This window comes from Dipodomys spectabilis, unplaced genomic scaffold, assembly GCF_019054845.1.
Source record: "Dipodomys spectabilis isolate Male_0828 unplaced genomic scaffold, ASM1905484v1 ptg000158l, whole genome shotgun sequence".
NCBI lineage: Eukaryota > Metazoa > Chordata > Mammalia > Rodentia > Heteromyidae > Dipodomys > Dipodomys spectabilis.
In genome coordinates this window covers 3,480,088-3,497,179 of record NW_024870835.1, presented here as the reverse complement: position 1 = coordinate 3,497,179, position 17,092 = coordinate 3,480,088, and the positions used below count along the sequence as shown (strand labels likewise).

Sequence of the window (17,092 nt, the reverse complement as noted above, 5' to 3'; positions counted from 1 at the left end):
TGATCTGCCTTTTGTTCTCTATACCTCTGCTTTAGAAAACATTTCTTTTTTTTTTTTTTAGTTATAATCTAGCAGATGACCTAACAGAGAAGTAAACCTCACTTTCCAGATAGCCGTTGACACATAGACATTTTCAGACTCACTCAGACACCAAGACTTATCATTCCCCCAATCTAGGGCCATGGACTTTGTACACCACAGACCTACCCAGAAATACTGGCCACAAAAGCAAATCAACACAACACAACACCAGGACTAAGAATGGATTCATGGGCTTATTATACTTACAGGCACACTTTCAAGTTCTTTACCCTAGGATCTGGAGGCAAGTACTACAATGTCTTCTGTGATTCCATGATAAGAGTAAGTTGGAGGGGAGGGGCGCGGTTCCGCCAGTGCAGAGAACCTGAGCTGTGAACCACGGGTTCTGGAAGGTGTCATCTTCCATGATCTAGAGAACAGGCCGACGTAAGCGGAACAATTAAAAAATGACTACACCAAATAAGACTCCTCCTGGAGCTGATCCTAAGCAGTTGGAAAGGACTGGAACAGTAAGGGAAATTGGGTCACCAGGTTTTGGAGTGGATCGATAATGAGATGGCAATCTAGAAACAAACTGGCAATCTGATGGCTCCCAGCCACATTTAGTGAACATCCAATTCAGAAGAAAAACAACAGTAAAGACATTGTGTATTTATGAACACTATAAACCTGATGAAAGCTACACTCCAAGCAAAATCTCAGTCAGAGTAGGAAATAATTTTCACAACCTTCAAGAAATTCGGCAACTTGAATTGGTGGAACCAAGTGGTTGGATTCATGTTTCCCCTAACTGACAGTCATAAGAAGCCCACTCGAACATTCATGATACCGATTGCTGTCCTAGCCAATCACCAAAATGGAAGAGACACCCACATGAGACAAATTAAAATATACACACCAATGGAATATACACACTTCAATTGGTAAATTACCTAGGTGCAGAACTATTGATTTCATGATCTATCGTTCAATACGGTGACTGTGAAATAGAAGAAATGAGATTAAGCAGGTCTTTGTTTTATCCTTACTTTACATATTGTATCAAATAACTTTGTGGGAAAAAGATATCAGTTATTTTGTAGTTTTGTATACATTAAAAAATATTTGAACTTGAATAAATAACTTTTGTGTAAAAAAAAAAAAAGAATAACCTGGAATATCCTCATATTAAGCTAGAGACTTTCTTGCTTTAACAGAGGCTAGGTAAGGAAGCTTGAGCGTCATGCCTCAAAATTATGTATTTGTGACAAGGGAATAGATCCTGATTGCCAAATGTGCCAAAGATTGTTGCTAGAATAATAGCTGCCAAACACAGCTGCATATTAGAATCAGAAGCTTCAATTATTCTGTCCCCGGCACTACACTCACCAAATAAAAATCTCTGGCAGTGGAAACCAGGACTTTAGTTTTTATACTCCCACACTGGATGAACATTAAAATAATCTGGGGAGCATTTGAAAATACCAGTGTGTAAGGTCCTCTACAGAACAATTGACTCAGAACTTTTTTAAGAGATGTAGCTTATTAAAGCTCCCTGGGTGATTCTGTGAAACCAGACCCCAGCTCAGCTTCTGGGAAGCACTGAGTTAGATGGTGTAAGATGAAGCTGAGGTCAGCAGTTTTTAATCTTTATTTGACAAACGAGAGCAGCAAGGAACAGCTATGCCATGACATTGTACTAGGCCCTGTTGTACTGTGCCTTTGTCCAGTTCCAGCCCCACACTGCTCCCTGTGCATAGCTTTAAGCTGACCATTTATTTAAGTCTATCCTTTAAAAAGCTTGTGAAATACAGATCAAATTATGTATATAAGCTTATCTGATTTGGGGAAAGGGAAGGGGAACAACAAAATGGCGAGACAAAGTACAAACGGTGAACCAATGCAACAGTGATACTCACAAGACTATGTTGGAAATGAACTTTACAACTTGGGGAGGCGAGGAATTTGGAGGGGGAGGGAAAGTGGGAGAAAACCGAGGGAGGGGGTAACAATGTTTGACAAGGCATATGCTCATTACCTTACATATACAACTGTACCCCTCTGTATATCACCTTGACAACATTTTAAAATAACAATATTGATTACTTTTATATTGTTTTAGGTGCTTATTAATTTTATTGCTTCCATTTTTTATTGTTATTGTAAAGGTGATGTACAGAGAGGTCGCAGTTAAAAATTCTTAAAAAGGAAAGAAAAATAAAAAGAAATGCCCCATCCATAATGGGAAGAAGGTGGCCAGCCCAGAAAAGCTATACTCAATCTGCCTACCAGTTAAGGATTTCCATACAGTTACAAAGAAGTTCTAACCACATGATGGTACTGCTGTTTAGAAATGAAGAGACTTAACCCTCAGCAGAGTAGAAAGAAAATATCCTGAACACCACAGCCAAAGTTTCATAAGCCCGTAAGAACAGAGACTGGTACATGGTGAGGAATCAAAGAATATCTGTTGAGTGACAGCTTCCACAACCATGGCTAAAGCCTTAAATAACCCTTGAAAGTATTTCACCATGTATTTCTAAAGAAATTGCTGATACTATAAATCACCATCATGAAATATAATACCTTGATCAGTTGGAACTAGAAACAAATTGCTTTAATTTTTAATATAGGGCAAACAAGTTCTGCCCAGAAGTAGATTGCCATTAAGCTTCCAAAAAGATGGGAATTTGAACTGTCCTGTATATCCACGGCACAGTGACTGCTCCCCAAAGTCGTCTAATCCCAAGAATTTGTTAATGTGATATATACATGCCATACATATATGGCAAAGGGACAGATGTGATTAAGATTCATGAGATAGAAGCATGTTTCTTAATCATCTGAGTAGCTCCCAGGTAATTAATGTTTTCCCAAAGATAGAAGTAAGAGGCAAGACAGAATCAGAGAATTGGGAGAAACTGCATTCTCGCTTTGAAGGTAGAGGAAGGGGCTATGAGCCAAGGAACACAAGTGGCCTTGAGAAGCCATTAAAGGTAAGGAAATAGGTTCTACCCTAAAGAAATTCAGCCCCTTTAAAAAAAAAAGTTCAGCCCCTTATAATATTTAGACTTTAGCACAAATGAAACTCATTTCAGTCTTCTAACTTCTAGAACTCTTAAGATAATAGCTTTGTGCTATGCTAGCCACTAAATCCATGTTAATATGTTACAAGCGCAATAAGAAACTAACATGTCACATCATGTTTAGGAGAATAAGGCATACAGAATATAATAGGGATTAAAGTAGCATTTCTTTGCATTTCAACATTTGCAGCCTCATCTGAGGGGCATGTGCAATTCTGGAAGTCAAGCTACTTTGGAAGCAGAGATTATGGGAGTTCTCAAGACTCCACTTTGACCAGTAGCTTGGTACATTAATGTATGCCTGTGATCCGAGTGACTGATGAACATCTTAGTCCAGCTCAGCCTTGGGCACATCAAACATAACCAATGGAAAAAGGGACCGGTGGTGTGTCCCAAGTGTTACAGTACCTGCCTCGTAAGTACAAGGCCCCGAGTTCAATCCCCACTGCCACTAAAACAACAAACAAAACCCTCAGGTGGGCCTTTAAGAGTAGAATGTTGAAGTGAGTTAGTTCTTTGAGATGCTTGCTATGAATCCAATCACAGATGGTAAGGTAACAGTGGCTACTTCTGTATGATATTTATGCCTAATCTCAGGAGAGACAGCATGGTAGCATTTTAATTTCTTGTATATGGTAAATGAACAGAACACAAGCCAAGAACACAACCTGTGCTTCTTTACATTAAATAATCAACATTATGAAGAGAATGGCTTCTCATTAAAATACTACTGCCCACAGTCAGCAAATCATGATTATATAAAGATGATATCAATGATCATATTATAGAATAAATGCCTACCAGAAGGTGTTTTGAAGTTGGGTTTAGAAGATCATAGTCTCATACTGTCCTTCCTGTCACCTAGGACTCTCCTCTGTGACATGGTTGTATCAGATTTGAAAGTTGTTAGCCATGTACGGGGTCAAATCAATGAGCTCATAAGGGACTTGAGACTATAATTTCTGCTTCACCAATGCTAGTTCAAGCACCTGAGCCCAGCCAATGGAAATGTGTTTTATGTGACCTAAGTCTGAAGCTAGAAAGAGACCTAAAAACTGTGGTGTTTTGCTTATGGATTCCTTCCTTTCTTTCTCATGGGCCAAAGCCTCAAAGGAGCACTAGTCAATGTCTGTTCTATAAGAATTACCATGGCTGCTAATACAATGAAAACATACAAGTGACAATTGGGCTACAGACCCTTGAGGCTGAATGGCAAATAGTCTCATTGGTGTTCACCAAAGAGAGAGAATAGAAGGTTATTAGACTTCTCTAACATAACCAAAAAAAAAAAAAAAAAAAAAAAGAAACCACCACTTATTGAATATTCTACTATGGACCAGATACAGTATGGTAAACATACTATAAACTTCTAGTCTTCACAAACTCTTTAAAAATGAAAACTAGTTAATATAATTTTTTCCAAGTCTTTCCATTTCCTAAAAATGGGGCAATGTTATTCTTTTTGATGGAGGCATAGAATTACATTGTGCATATATACCACATTTTCTTGATCCATTCATCTACTGAAAGGCATCTGGGCCAAGCCCAAAGAAACATAGGTCCCATGGTTTCCCTTATTTGGAATAACTAGTATATGTCTGAGACAAGCAGAAAAGGTCAGATAAGATGATGTTAAGCAAAATGAACCCCAAGATAAGGACATAAGTGTTTTTTTCTTCCTTGCTATTGCTTCTAACATATTTATAAGGTACCACATGATTTTTTTGTTGCTTTGTATGTCCCTCCCACATGGTATAACCCCTGTTTTCACTGTATTTGATGTTGGTATAGTTTGAGGAGGGGAAGGGAAAAAACAAATTGTTTAAACGGGGATACAGGTGGACCCATTGCAACAATGATATGTACAAGACGCTATGTCGAAAAATGAACTTTATAATTTAGACTGGGTGGGGGATGGGGGAAGTATAGTTTGCAGATGGGAAGGAAGGGATGGTAGGGGAAAAACAAAAGAGGAGACAACAATGTTTGATAAGAAATGTACTCATTACCTTGCTCGTGTAACTATAACCCCTCCTCTGTACAGTATTCTCACAATAAAAAAAAAAACTTATTTAAAAAAATAAACTAAATGAAAACCAGAAGTGCATTGTTAATCTCATCTCACAAATAAGAAAACCAAGGCTCAGGAAAGCATATCGTCTCAGGTTACATGGCTTGTAGTTGAAGATCTGGAATTCAAAACCAGGCTTTTCAGACTGATTTTTGTTACCTTGTTTTACTTCCCTGAATATAAAAACAGAACATAGAACATGATTTGGGGAGGTGGGGGGGGAAGGCAACAGAGAATGCCCTCAATGTAGCAGCCTACTTGGGAACAAAGGAAGAGATTTATTTACAGACTTACATTGTCTGTTTGACAATTCATGAGCATTTGTTCTATGCTGGGAATTGTGCCCGTACAACTGGGAACCACTAAAATATCAAATGACATCAGATAACAGGACCAGGAGACAGAGTGGAGAGCAGCAAAATTCCAAGACATGCCCTAACAGGGAGAGAAGCTGCCAACTGAACAACTCCAATGATGGTGGCTAACTATTTTGCCAACAATCAGGATTTAGCAGCAGCCAATAGAGTAACTGGGTAAGTTAATAATGAAGATGTAGAATCTGGAGCAAATGTACTGGATGTAAAGAAAATCAACAGGCAACAGGCTCAGGTGACAAGACTAGGGACCCAAAGTAGGAAATGGGTCCTCCTTGTAGAAAAGACTGATAGGCAATACTACCTATTCAGTTATCCAAATAACAGGTTACCACAAGGGAAGAAGTAAAGGAGCAAGGCATGATCCACCATCACTCCAACCATCTTGAATCTTTAGTAGTCCCAAAATGCCCTTTAAACCTTGAGCCCTAACAGCCACCCTTTACTGTGACAAAATGCTTTAAGTTACCATAAAGAGGCAGCTGCCAGGGCTCAAGAGATAATACTCCCACATAGAGCGCTATAGGTATTCCAGGCAGAGGGAAACCGAGAAAACAACAGAAACAGAAAGCTCCCTTTGACTTCCCCATCATCTCTCCTAACCATGGCCATAAAAATGTCCTCTGACTTACATTATCTGAAAGTAGACCCTCCCTCACAAGGGTCCTGCTATATACCAGGAAACCCAGAAAAGTCTGAACAAACAGGATAAATTCTCCTCAGTTTACAGCCATTATTTCATACTTCACTTTCTTGTTCAAGTGTATTTCTAAATAAATGTCTTCATCAAAGTTAGGTATAAAAAGCTTTTTTTCCTGTCTGTAGGTCATTTCTGAAGACCTCTGTGTCAAGTAAAAGGTTGGTTAGGAAAATTTGTTATGCTTTATTTCCTTCATATTTGTTTAAAAAATGTCAGTCATCCATTTGGCAATGGCTAAGGATATAGTAAGGAATAGTAAGGATATAGAAAGGAATAGTAGTCTGAGGATATAGTTTCAGTTCCACAAGTTCCAAAGTCTATTTCTTAGAACAATGGTGACCGGATGTTCTGGATTAGCAAAGACAGCCTTAGTTTCCTTTCCTTAGTTGTCTTTGTATAGTATTGATAGTATTAATAATACATTTATTATTTTTTAAAATGTTCCAGTTTGGACAATAAGTGACTGCCTTACTCAAAAATTCTACTTCTGGGGAAATCAATAGCTGAGTTGTTATCTGACCCTGTAGCATCTCAAACAGTTCTCTAACCCTTGAAGAATGAAACATGGTATAAAAATGCTATCAAAGAATTCATTTTCTCTCTGTCTCTCTCTTACTTTTCCTCTCTTCCTCCCTCTCCCTCTCCCTCTCTTTCCAGAACTAAAGACTAAACTCAAGGCCTTGCACATACTAAGTGAGTACTATGCTGTTTGGAGTTTCATTTTCTTTTTCTTTTTGTCAGTCATGGGGCTTGAACTCTGGGCCTGGGCATTGTTCCTCAGCTCTTCAGCTCAAGGCTAGTGCTCTACCGCTTGAGCGACAGCACCACTTGTTGCTTTTCCTGTTTATGTGGTGCTGAGAAATCGAACCCAGGGCCTCATGCATGTGAGGCAAGCACTCTACCACTGAGCCACCTTCCCAGCCCTGGGGTTTCATCTTCTTTTTGTGCATCTCATGACTAACTGCCCAACCTGACATCATGCTCACAAAGCTGGTTCTGTCTCTGGAGTAGCTGGGATAAGAGATGCATGACACCATACCTAACATAAAAGCACACATCTACTTTTAACTTCTGTAACTAATACTGTATTATATGCAATTTGGGAAATACTATATTCTAGTCAAACAAGTCCAGTTATTAGAGCATACTAAATCCTGGGAATTTAATACATTAGCGTGTCAGTTTCTAAGAGGGTCATACAAACTTACACATGAAAATGCTTTTCAATAAATATCAAAAAGAGATCAATATTCCACAAAATGCACATACACCCCCCCCCCATTTTCATCTGATTAGGGCAGGTGTCCAAGACATCTCAAAGTTACTCTAAGCACCGGAGAGCTGGCAGTCAAGAAAGTCCTTGCCTTCAAGAAGTTTCCATTCTAGTGGGTGAGATAGACTACACATCTATAAATAACAAAAGATGCCATTTGAAAAACAATGAGCTATCCCGTAAATATGTGAAGTTCAAAATAAAAAGACAGTATCTATGAGTTCTGAGAGTCATGATGTAACCTGTCTTCCAAAATGAGCTAGCATGATTTATGTCTATCAAAAGCCAGAGCTGAGTATCGTGTTTCCTGAATCCAGGATGATTCCCTTAGGAAAGCTCCTACCTTGAGCCATGCGGACATCACTTGGTATACTCATTAGTATAACTATGTTTGAGGGGCAAGTCCATCTTCCTTTAGCTTTTGTTTGTGGATCATGATCATAATTTGTGCCCTTTATAAAATGCTATTCCCTGACCCGCACAGACTAGAGGTATTGTTTAAACCAGCATGCTTTCAAAAAAGATGCTGAGCATCCAGGGGCTACATTAGAATAAACAGAGGGATATTGCATTCCATGCCACATATCCCACCCACGGGGCCAGGATGAGGGGCAAGGAGGTGCCTAACACATTCACTCACATATACATTCCTAACTCTTTGATAGATTCTGTACAGAATAGAGACTCACAATTAAATGAATAGCCAAGTTAAAACTTTCCCTCGTGGAACAAAGCAGAAGGAAAGCCTCTTTATGTTGCAGGGAGCGCTGATGCCATAGGCTGAGCCCGTCCCAAAGCTTCCCTCCCTGCTCAGAAACTAAGCCATCTTGCTGCTTTTAGCACTTCTCCCCAGACCACCCACCCAGAAGAGGATACACAAACCACATGTGTGAGGAATGCTGTTCGCCTAGGCAATCCGTATCAGTATTTCAACCTCATTACTTGCTTATTCGGTCCTTTTAGTAAGAAGCGTTTGTTTTATCTTTTCAATCGCTTTGATTATTTTCTTTTAGTGGCCTGGAATTATCCTTTTCTACCTTTTGAAACTTCAGAACTCTGTGGTGGAGGGCTGAACGTTGTAGACACAATAATTGCAAGGGAGGAATGAGCAAAGAGCTTCGCCTTCACTCCAACCTACCTCCCCACTCATAGCCACCTATCCAGTGGAGATTGCCCAGGATCCCTTTAATCACCCCATGCTTATAAAAACAGACTTGAAGAGCCTTCACATTCAGAGAATAGATAATTTCTCTGGCATTTAATAGCCACAGGGTCCACTTAGAACTATTGGAGTAATTTGGGTTTGGGCCATGCATTTCCCTCACTAGCTTTTGTTCCCTCACTAGCACATTGGTTACCCATCTTTAATTAAGAGGAAATTAATTCCAAGAACTCCAATGAGAGGCAAGAGCTAAACTTACATATCCTTGGAAGAGACTGGAAATGCCTCTCAAGGGGCCTGCATAAACAGGACAGTATGGATACTCTTACCTGGGAAAGAAAGCAAAGACACCGAAATGTGCTGCGTATATTGTTTGGGTGGTATCCTGGCCAAGAAAAAAGTCCTTATCTGCTTCACAAATCAAAAAAAAACAAAAAACTAAGAGCACTTGCTTTGGAGAATCTGTTCTTAAAATACCAGCCAGGGATTGATCTTCTACCCCTCTCTAGACCTCATTGCATACCCAAGTAGGTAACTGCTCTGAGATGCACTGTAAAACTTAGGCTCAGTGTACTTCCACATGCTTTGGAACAACATCCGGATTGATCATTGGTAGGCCTTGATGATGATTTTGACTTTCTCCAGGCTGGTGAAGAAACAAGGCCATTAAAAAAAAAAAAAGGCATATCTATGCAGAAACAATGGAAATGGTTAGTCCAATTCAAGTATGGTCATTAGAAAGCTCTCCTGACACTCCAATTCATCTGGAACTGATGCTACCACACCTATAGTCGGTTTCTAATTGCTAAGAGCCAGCCCAGAATAATCCCCTAGATTTCTATCTCGTTTGTTAGCTTGAATGAAGATGTTGTTCAAATTTGATGCATAGGTATGTGTTTTCTATTGAGTATCACATGTAACTCCTTGGTTATTTGATAAACTGAATATATTTTATTTTTTGTTTTAGTTATTTATCGCCTTTCTTTCTAACCAAAGTAGCATTATTGGTTTTAAGTAAATTCTAGGCCTTTGCAAAATCAAGTCTGTCTAGTTATAGATAGCATATTGTTTCACTTATGGCCAAAATCTTCCAAAGGAACAGGGGGAAAAGAAAATATACCATACACAAATAACTCAGTTTATTCCAAGAATGTGCCCCATCCTTTCTTACTCAGTCTCTACAGAGCTGAAAAATATATTAGGCTTAGAGGACAATAGAAAATAGTCCTACACATGGCCCCGCAAAAATGAGTGAGGCCTAGCTTTTACCCTTAGCTGGTTTGGGGTAACTTTATGTCCCAGATCACTTCATTTATTCTTCTTTAGGAAAAGCATCACTAGTGAGAAAAGGCTGAGGGCTATTTGTCCTGTATGCAAAGTAAAGCCAAACTGGTCAAACAAATCCATAAAACTATACATTGTAAAAAAGATGGCACCACAATAGATTAGGTATGATTTAAGAAAAAACACCTATTTCTGTCAATCTGTACTTACATTTCAACATGAGTTTTAAAGATGGGAAATACATCTTACGTGTGCCTTATAGTTCACATAAAAGCATGTATACACATACACAGTGTTTCTTTCAACGTAACTACACATACACACTCCATTAAAAAGATACTGACAGATTTATAAAACATGTTGGCCTTGCACTGTTAATCTCCAGGATACATTTTCACTTAATTTATTTTTGCACTGCACGGTAGCTCTGGCCACCATTAATTTAAGGATCTGTCAGTATTTCCATCATAACTCTATTTTCAGAATACTGGAGTACAAGTGCCAAAATACATATTTACAGTTTACAGACAGGGGTGGCTTTGTCTTCCTTTTCAACTGACTTCTTCAATTCACTTCACAAGGGATATTCAGAGATGGCAGTGCCTACGTAATTTTTTTTAAAAGCATCATATAAAACAGAAGAGGTCAAAAATGTAGACTTCCACCTCAAGACTAACCTACATCACTGGAATCGACTCCGTTATATTCACTGCAGCTGTAGTAGTCTCTACATCATATCTTAGTTTTAGAGTAACAGTTCAAAGCAAGATTACTCTGATAATATATACGTATATATATATATAATATATAAATATAGGAGCAGTACACAGCATTATTACACAAAACGCTAAAGGTGGAAAGTAATAAGCATGTGGCAAATTACTCTAGGGCGGATCATTCCACAGTGAAAAAATAAACACAAATCACCAAACACACATTGACCATTTCCCACACTGAACATCCAACTCCATTAAGTAGGTAGAGTTAAAACATTTAAAAGCAGTCTCTCCTCAACAGTATGTTAACTACATTTGTGAGGCTTGAAATGGTAAAATAGGATGCTATGCAGGACTAAACTGTGTTTTGTGCATGTGTGTGTGTGTGTGTGTGTGTGTGTGTGTGTGTGTAGGTATGTCTTAAAGATTAATCTGTAAACAGCATTAGAAAACATTGGGTGGAAGAAATTTTTCAGTGGAAACAAACCAATTTTATTAGCTCTTTCCACAAACAGGTAATATTTCAGATGAGAGAGATTTGTTTAGCAATTTAAAAATATTTAGTGCACTCTCGAGTGGTTTGTTTTTCTTCCTAAAACTCTTGTCTCCTGATGTGTAGTTTTTAATGTTCTTCTTGACTTTGACACAATATGAAGGCATACAGAGGCAGAGCTATTTGTCTACTTGAATAGAGGGGTAGAATGTGGAGAGGTATGAAATAACTGCATACATTTTTAGTTGCTAACATGACTGGCGTATCCTAAGATAGAAAGACCCCCCCCCACCACATACACACACATCTTGCTACAAAATCAGAAACAAAAGCTAATTTGCAAGGGGAAAGGTTCTATACATACATTTCTCCCCTCATGTCACAAGGGAAAATTTATAGACAGTTTATCATTCTCTGGTTGGTTCAAACCATATTCACATCCACTCAATTATTTTTTTGAAAATTCTATTTATATACATATACATATATACTAAAGAAATAAAACCCTGCCATTCCCCTTTGTGCTTAAAAAAAAAACAACAAACCCAAAGCCACTATTAGGGTACACGTGTCAAAATGTCTTCAAAGGTGAGTGTACACCAATGTAGAACTGTGTGGGTCACTTAAGGGACAAATTTTAACTCTTTGAAATTAATTGGGAGATGTTTTTACTGCCATATTTAAAAATTATATCATAGAGTAAGAGAACCATGGCCCAAAAAATCAACAACAGAATGTTGTGGGAACTCCTTTTGCTGTCTGTACGAACTCTAGATTGGGAAGCTTTTCTGTACTATTATCTATTTCCCCAACTATATTGTATGAAGAAACCTGCATTTGGAATTTTCAGGACTAATTTGTGTCTCTATAATAGCTGCCATTCTTCTTACCTTCTTCCCCCTTTTTAGTCATTTATGAACATAAATTTTTTACACTGCCAAATCACAGATTTTCACCACATGATTTAGTTATACAATACAAATATCCCAAACTACATATGTTCATTTGTAGTTAAGTTACATATGTATGAGTTAAACCGCATTCATGTCTGGTTTAATGAGAATATGTGGGTTCATTCACATTAGAAGTTTTCAAGGATTTTTGAAATTTGAAAACATTTCCATATAAACATTCCCCTCCCCTTTCACCTGTAAAGTTATAAACAAAACACAACTAAAACCACACAATGCATCAGTCACCTACTGTCCAACATGACTGGAAAGTAGCTCTGTAATTGCACACCAAGAAGTGGACTACACAACAAATGCTTCAACTATGGTTCATGCCAATCATTATGAGGAATCCTAACATTCTTGGAAAAAAGTCCACGTCTTCTGGGAGGACACTTTAGAGAAGTGATTTACAAGAAGCATGGCTGTATTGTATTTTAAAGGAAAAAAATAGTTTCTTTGGATAGAAAGAAACAGTGTAAAAAAATCCCCTTTTAAAAATGCAGGAGTCACTCCATTATCACTGCATTTACATTACTGCCTGAAAGAATGGGTCTGGAAAGACCATTTTCTGAATAGACACTAGGTTAATCTCTGAATGAAAGAACGGCATTGGCATGGGAACAAACAAGGTGGGGGGGGGGTGGGTAAATTGGTCTGTTAGCACACGTAGAGACTTTCTTAAGGCTGATCCAGTGACGAACCTTTGGATCCAGAAGTATTTCTTCATTTCTTATCTTTTCAGCTGAGCAACTTGAACGGTGAATTGTTCTTATTTTTCATTCCTATGCTTACAGAGATTATATAATAATGACACCAAAAGGACCTTGTTTTCTTTTAAAAATAATTCACTTTCTTTTGCATGCCACAGGACAGATTTCTAGTTTCAAAACAAGGGTACAACAAGAACCAACATCTCCCCCCTCCCCAACCATCTGTACTTTCACTCATAAAGGAAATCCTTCTGAAAACATCGGCAAGTGACAAACAGGTAACGAAGCACTGAATCTACAATTTAATACATAGTCTGTTATGGCAGAATAACCAAGAATTTCCCCCAAAGAAAGATCTTAACTTCCAAATATAAAGTCTAAAAGACCTGCATGTGAACAAACTAGTCTGTGATCCGTGGTTTTATGGAAAAAACGAGTACCACACTGACAGCTGAAAAAAGCTGAGACTCTCACTAATAGAAATCCAAATTAAGCATTTCTACAGTTAATTTAGAAAACAGGATCAAAGTTTTTTTTTTTTTTTTAAAAAGTGATGATCCTGTGGAATGCCTTTACTTCCATGTTCAACTTATCTTGTAACAGTAAAACAGACACAAGAATGTTGATGTCAGCTCAATAGGGCTAGATTCAGGACATTGCAGATGCGCATTTGTTAAAAGTCCTACTGGTTTATTGACTAAGGCTAGATATTAATTCATATGATCCTATTTGGTGAATTCTCTACCATGGTCCAAGATCATAACATGGGCCCCAACCTTGAGGAAAAAAGATCACAAGGAAGAAAATCAAGGTGGCTATTTGGTCACCACCCCATCCCCTCCCCCAGTTGATAATTTGTGTCTTGGAACTGGAAAAACGAAGGTGGAAAATACAGACTGCAACAAGTTAAAGGACTTGGAAAAAGTTGGTGGAAAGTGGCACGATATACAAGTAAGGTCACTGGGCTTGGAAGGGTGCTGCATTGAAAGAGCATCCGTGGGACCAAGTACTTTTAATGTCTGGTGGTGTCATTCCCTCAACAACTTCAGAATATCTGTATGCAATAATAAATAGATCAGTTATGTAATAAGGCAGTGTGTTGAATATGCATTCATCCTGTGGAATGAACCACCACAGAGAGAGAGAGAAAGAGAGAGAGATACATGATACCATACACATTCTTTAAGTTTCTTGTGTTGTGTTTGCTTTGTTTTGTTTTCAAGGCTATCCAGGCTAACTCTTCCCGGGGATTTCCTTGGAGAGAAGAGTGGTCCGCTGAGGCTGGTTTGCGTAACCTCTCCTTTATCAAGAGATGATGACTGGCTTTAAAGAAAAATAAAGCTGAAGGTTGTTTGATTTTTATTTTTTTCCCTTTTGGTTGCATCATTCTGAGTGTTTTCATATAAACAACAACAAAAAAAATCACAACCAAAAAAAAAAAACAACGACAATAGTTTTTGATGCATCCAGTTGTATCCTCAGGATGTTCCAGATGTTTCTAAGTAACTCTGTAGTTTACGGACTGTAGTTTTGTCCAGCGAGCAAAGATCAAAATCAAATGTTGTGTTTGTGATATGAAAGTGTCCAGTCTCTTCTATGAGGTTCACAATCTGAGAAAGTAAAGAACATATGGTCAATAAGCAATAGACACTGGACAGTTTGGAGGCAATAAGGCAAAAAGAGTTGGAGGGGCCTAAATATGGAACCAAGTGTTAAAAACTGGTATTTACAGTAGATAAGTCCTACATCACCAACTGCACCAAACTATCATTGCCAATTTTTTTAGTTAAATGCATATATTAAACCTTCAAAAAGTTCTCAGAGAATAGATCTCTTATTTTTTTTGCAAATTCTTTACTGTGACTGATTACATAATTTCACAGTATTGTGGGATAGTGATGCTTAGTTAAAGTCACAAACACATTCTAACTTTCATGGGGCAAATTGTCTATCGTGATCTAGAAAGTTTGAGTTCTATGAGCTTTGATAATAGTTATTTCTTCCACATCGGGTGATCTGTACATTTCTTTCATTTTGCATAGCATCAGCTGTTCCCTCTTTCCCACTAATTCCTCCCTCCCATCACTGCCATTGAGTTGCTTAGCTCGTTTTGTAGATCTCTTATTTTTATACCCTCTCATTATTCTATGTGGGTAGGTGAGTAGGGGGAGATAAAATCTCAAGACCCCTTTAATAATTACTGAGTCAATGGAAATGATATGATTTAGTAGGTGTAAGGAAACACTGGGAAAAAATAACGAAATTCTATTTTAAGAGAAACAAATATATACAAATAATAATATTTTTCTTTCTGATTGTACCCGTGAGTATACAATTCAGAGACTGCAGAGGAAAAATCGTGAATGTTCAAGGTGCAGAGTTCAGTTCTACACTGTGAATGCTTGACTTATTTTTTCCTCATGAAATTGCTCATCTTCCACCAAACACATGCCATGCCACCTTTCAACATACCTAAATATTTCACTTAAACATATTCACTCTTACCTTATTTTGTGTGTTGATTGTTTTGGGGGGTGGTAGATTCTCACACAACAAAGGGCAGGGAACCGCTTAGCAGCTCACACCATTTTTTTAAACAAATATGGCAACAATATGGAACTGACAGCTTTCTCTACATCAAGTGAGTTAAGTCACATATGCACAATTTAAATGTTTTTTTTTTTGAAAGTTCTTTTTATGTGTAAAAAATTTTTGTTTTTTACTTTACTGTGCTTGGTTAAAACTACATGTAATAAATCTGTGAATAAAGTGGACCTACTGAATTAACATTTTTGAAAGCATAGAAATCCCAAAAGAGAAAACAAAAACCATCTACAGTCCACTGAAAGATCCCAAGAACTGTCTGGAAGGGTTCTAGGCATCTGGGTGCTGGCAGTATTTTGTTGTTCCATTTTGGGTGCTGATTCACTTTGTAAAAATTCATCCAGCCACATGTTATACTTCTAATCAGAAATGAAAGAGAACATATATTTATTAATTTTAGTTGTGCTCAGTTATTGCACTGGGTATTTGGGGAGACATAAAAAAAAGTGTGACACTTTATTTCTTACTGTATTAATTCCAAACTACAGAAGTGGCATGTTGGCAGTGGTGATTAGAGGTGACTATTTGCAGGAGAACATGTCTGAAATTTTCAGTGTTAAGAGGAGGATGTGGCTACTGGTTTGAGAGTCTTTTACTATGTAAACTATCATTCTACTTCCCAGAAGTAGATGTTGCGACTGGGCAGCATTTTTAGAGGGAGTACTATGTATAGAAAAGGGATAGGGACCAATTTTAGTGAGCATTATGAGAGAGAAAGGACAGGGCAAGAAAATAGTGTCACTACAGACAGTAGGCAAACTTCCACTTTTTTCTTTACCTCTGTTTCCCTTTTCTACCACTCACTTCTGATTCCCTGTAGTTCAGCTACATTAAATATTAACTGTAACTATCTAGTTTATGATTTATTCAATGAAGTTTTAGGTTACCTAACGTCAGGGTGAAAAATTGCTGAGCTGAAATTTTAATCTTCCTCTTTTTACAATTAGTTTTTCTCAAACCATGTGTAAGTTATTCTGGGTGTCGATGGCTCTAAATAGAAAATATGATCCTAATTCTTAACTTCTACAGAAGCTTAAATACAAATTAAGCCTCAGTCCAACTAATTGTACAATTCCAAATTGAGCTGTTATTGCTTTATCCAATTTTTAAACTATTTTTGAGATATAACTATAGCTTTAATAGTAAAACAAGTTACTCCAATTGTAGAATCATGACAATGCAAACTATCTTAATATGTACTTATTCCTTTTAAAAAGTTTTTTATTATCTTTAAGAAGTTGTACAAAGGAGGTGCCGTTTAATAAAGCAGTTAATGAATACAATAAACCTTGACCTTGTCACTCCCTTTAACCTTTTTATCCCCCTTTGATTCACCCTTTCCCTTACTGTCCTTAACTTTGTGGCAAATACAATGAATTACTGACTGCCTTCTCACCCTTCCTCCCTTCATTTTTCTACTCCACTCCCTTTGGTCCCACCCCAGTCTTGCAGGTACCCATTTGTTGATACTTATAATTTTGTTAGGCTAGTCTTTCTAAAAAATTATACTATTTGAGTCTCCATAGAGTCTCTTATACTTTGGTTAATTCATTTGTAACTACTTGCATTCCCCAATCTGTTTACTTATTCTAACTAGTACAAATGAGGGAAACGATGCAACCTCTGTGTCTCTGTGTCTGCTTAA

General features: G+C 37.7%; 1 protein-coding gene and 1 pseudogene across 2 annotated transcripts in view; one reads left to right on the top strand and one right to left on the bottom strand.

The window, feature by feature from the left end:
* Nucleotides 1–460: 460 nt before the first annotated feature.
* LOC122118976 lies at nt 461–1,174 on the top strand (annotated as a pseudogene).
* An 11,786-nt stretch (nt 1,175–12,960) lies between these two features.
* Nucleotides 12,961–17,092, bottom strand: part of Mllt3 (MLLT3 super elongation complex subunit) — a 273,357-nt gene continuing 269,225 nt past the window's right edge. For both annotated transcript variants that reach the window (XM_042692938.1, XM_042692939.1), the window contains one exon: nt 12,961–14,453. In XM_042692938.1, coding sequence (XP_042548872.1) covers nt 14,322–14,453 — 132 coding nt within the window. In that variant the 3' untranslated portion in view covers nt 12,961–14,321. The remainder of the gene's footprint in view (nt 14,454–17,092) is intronic.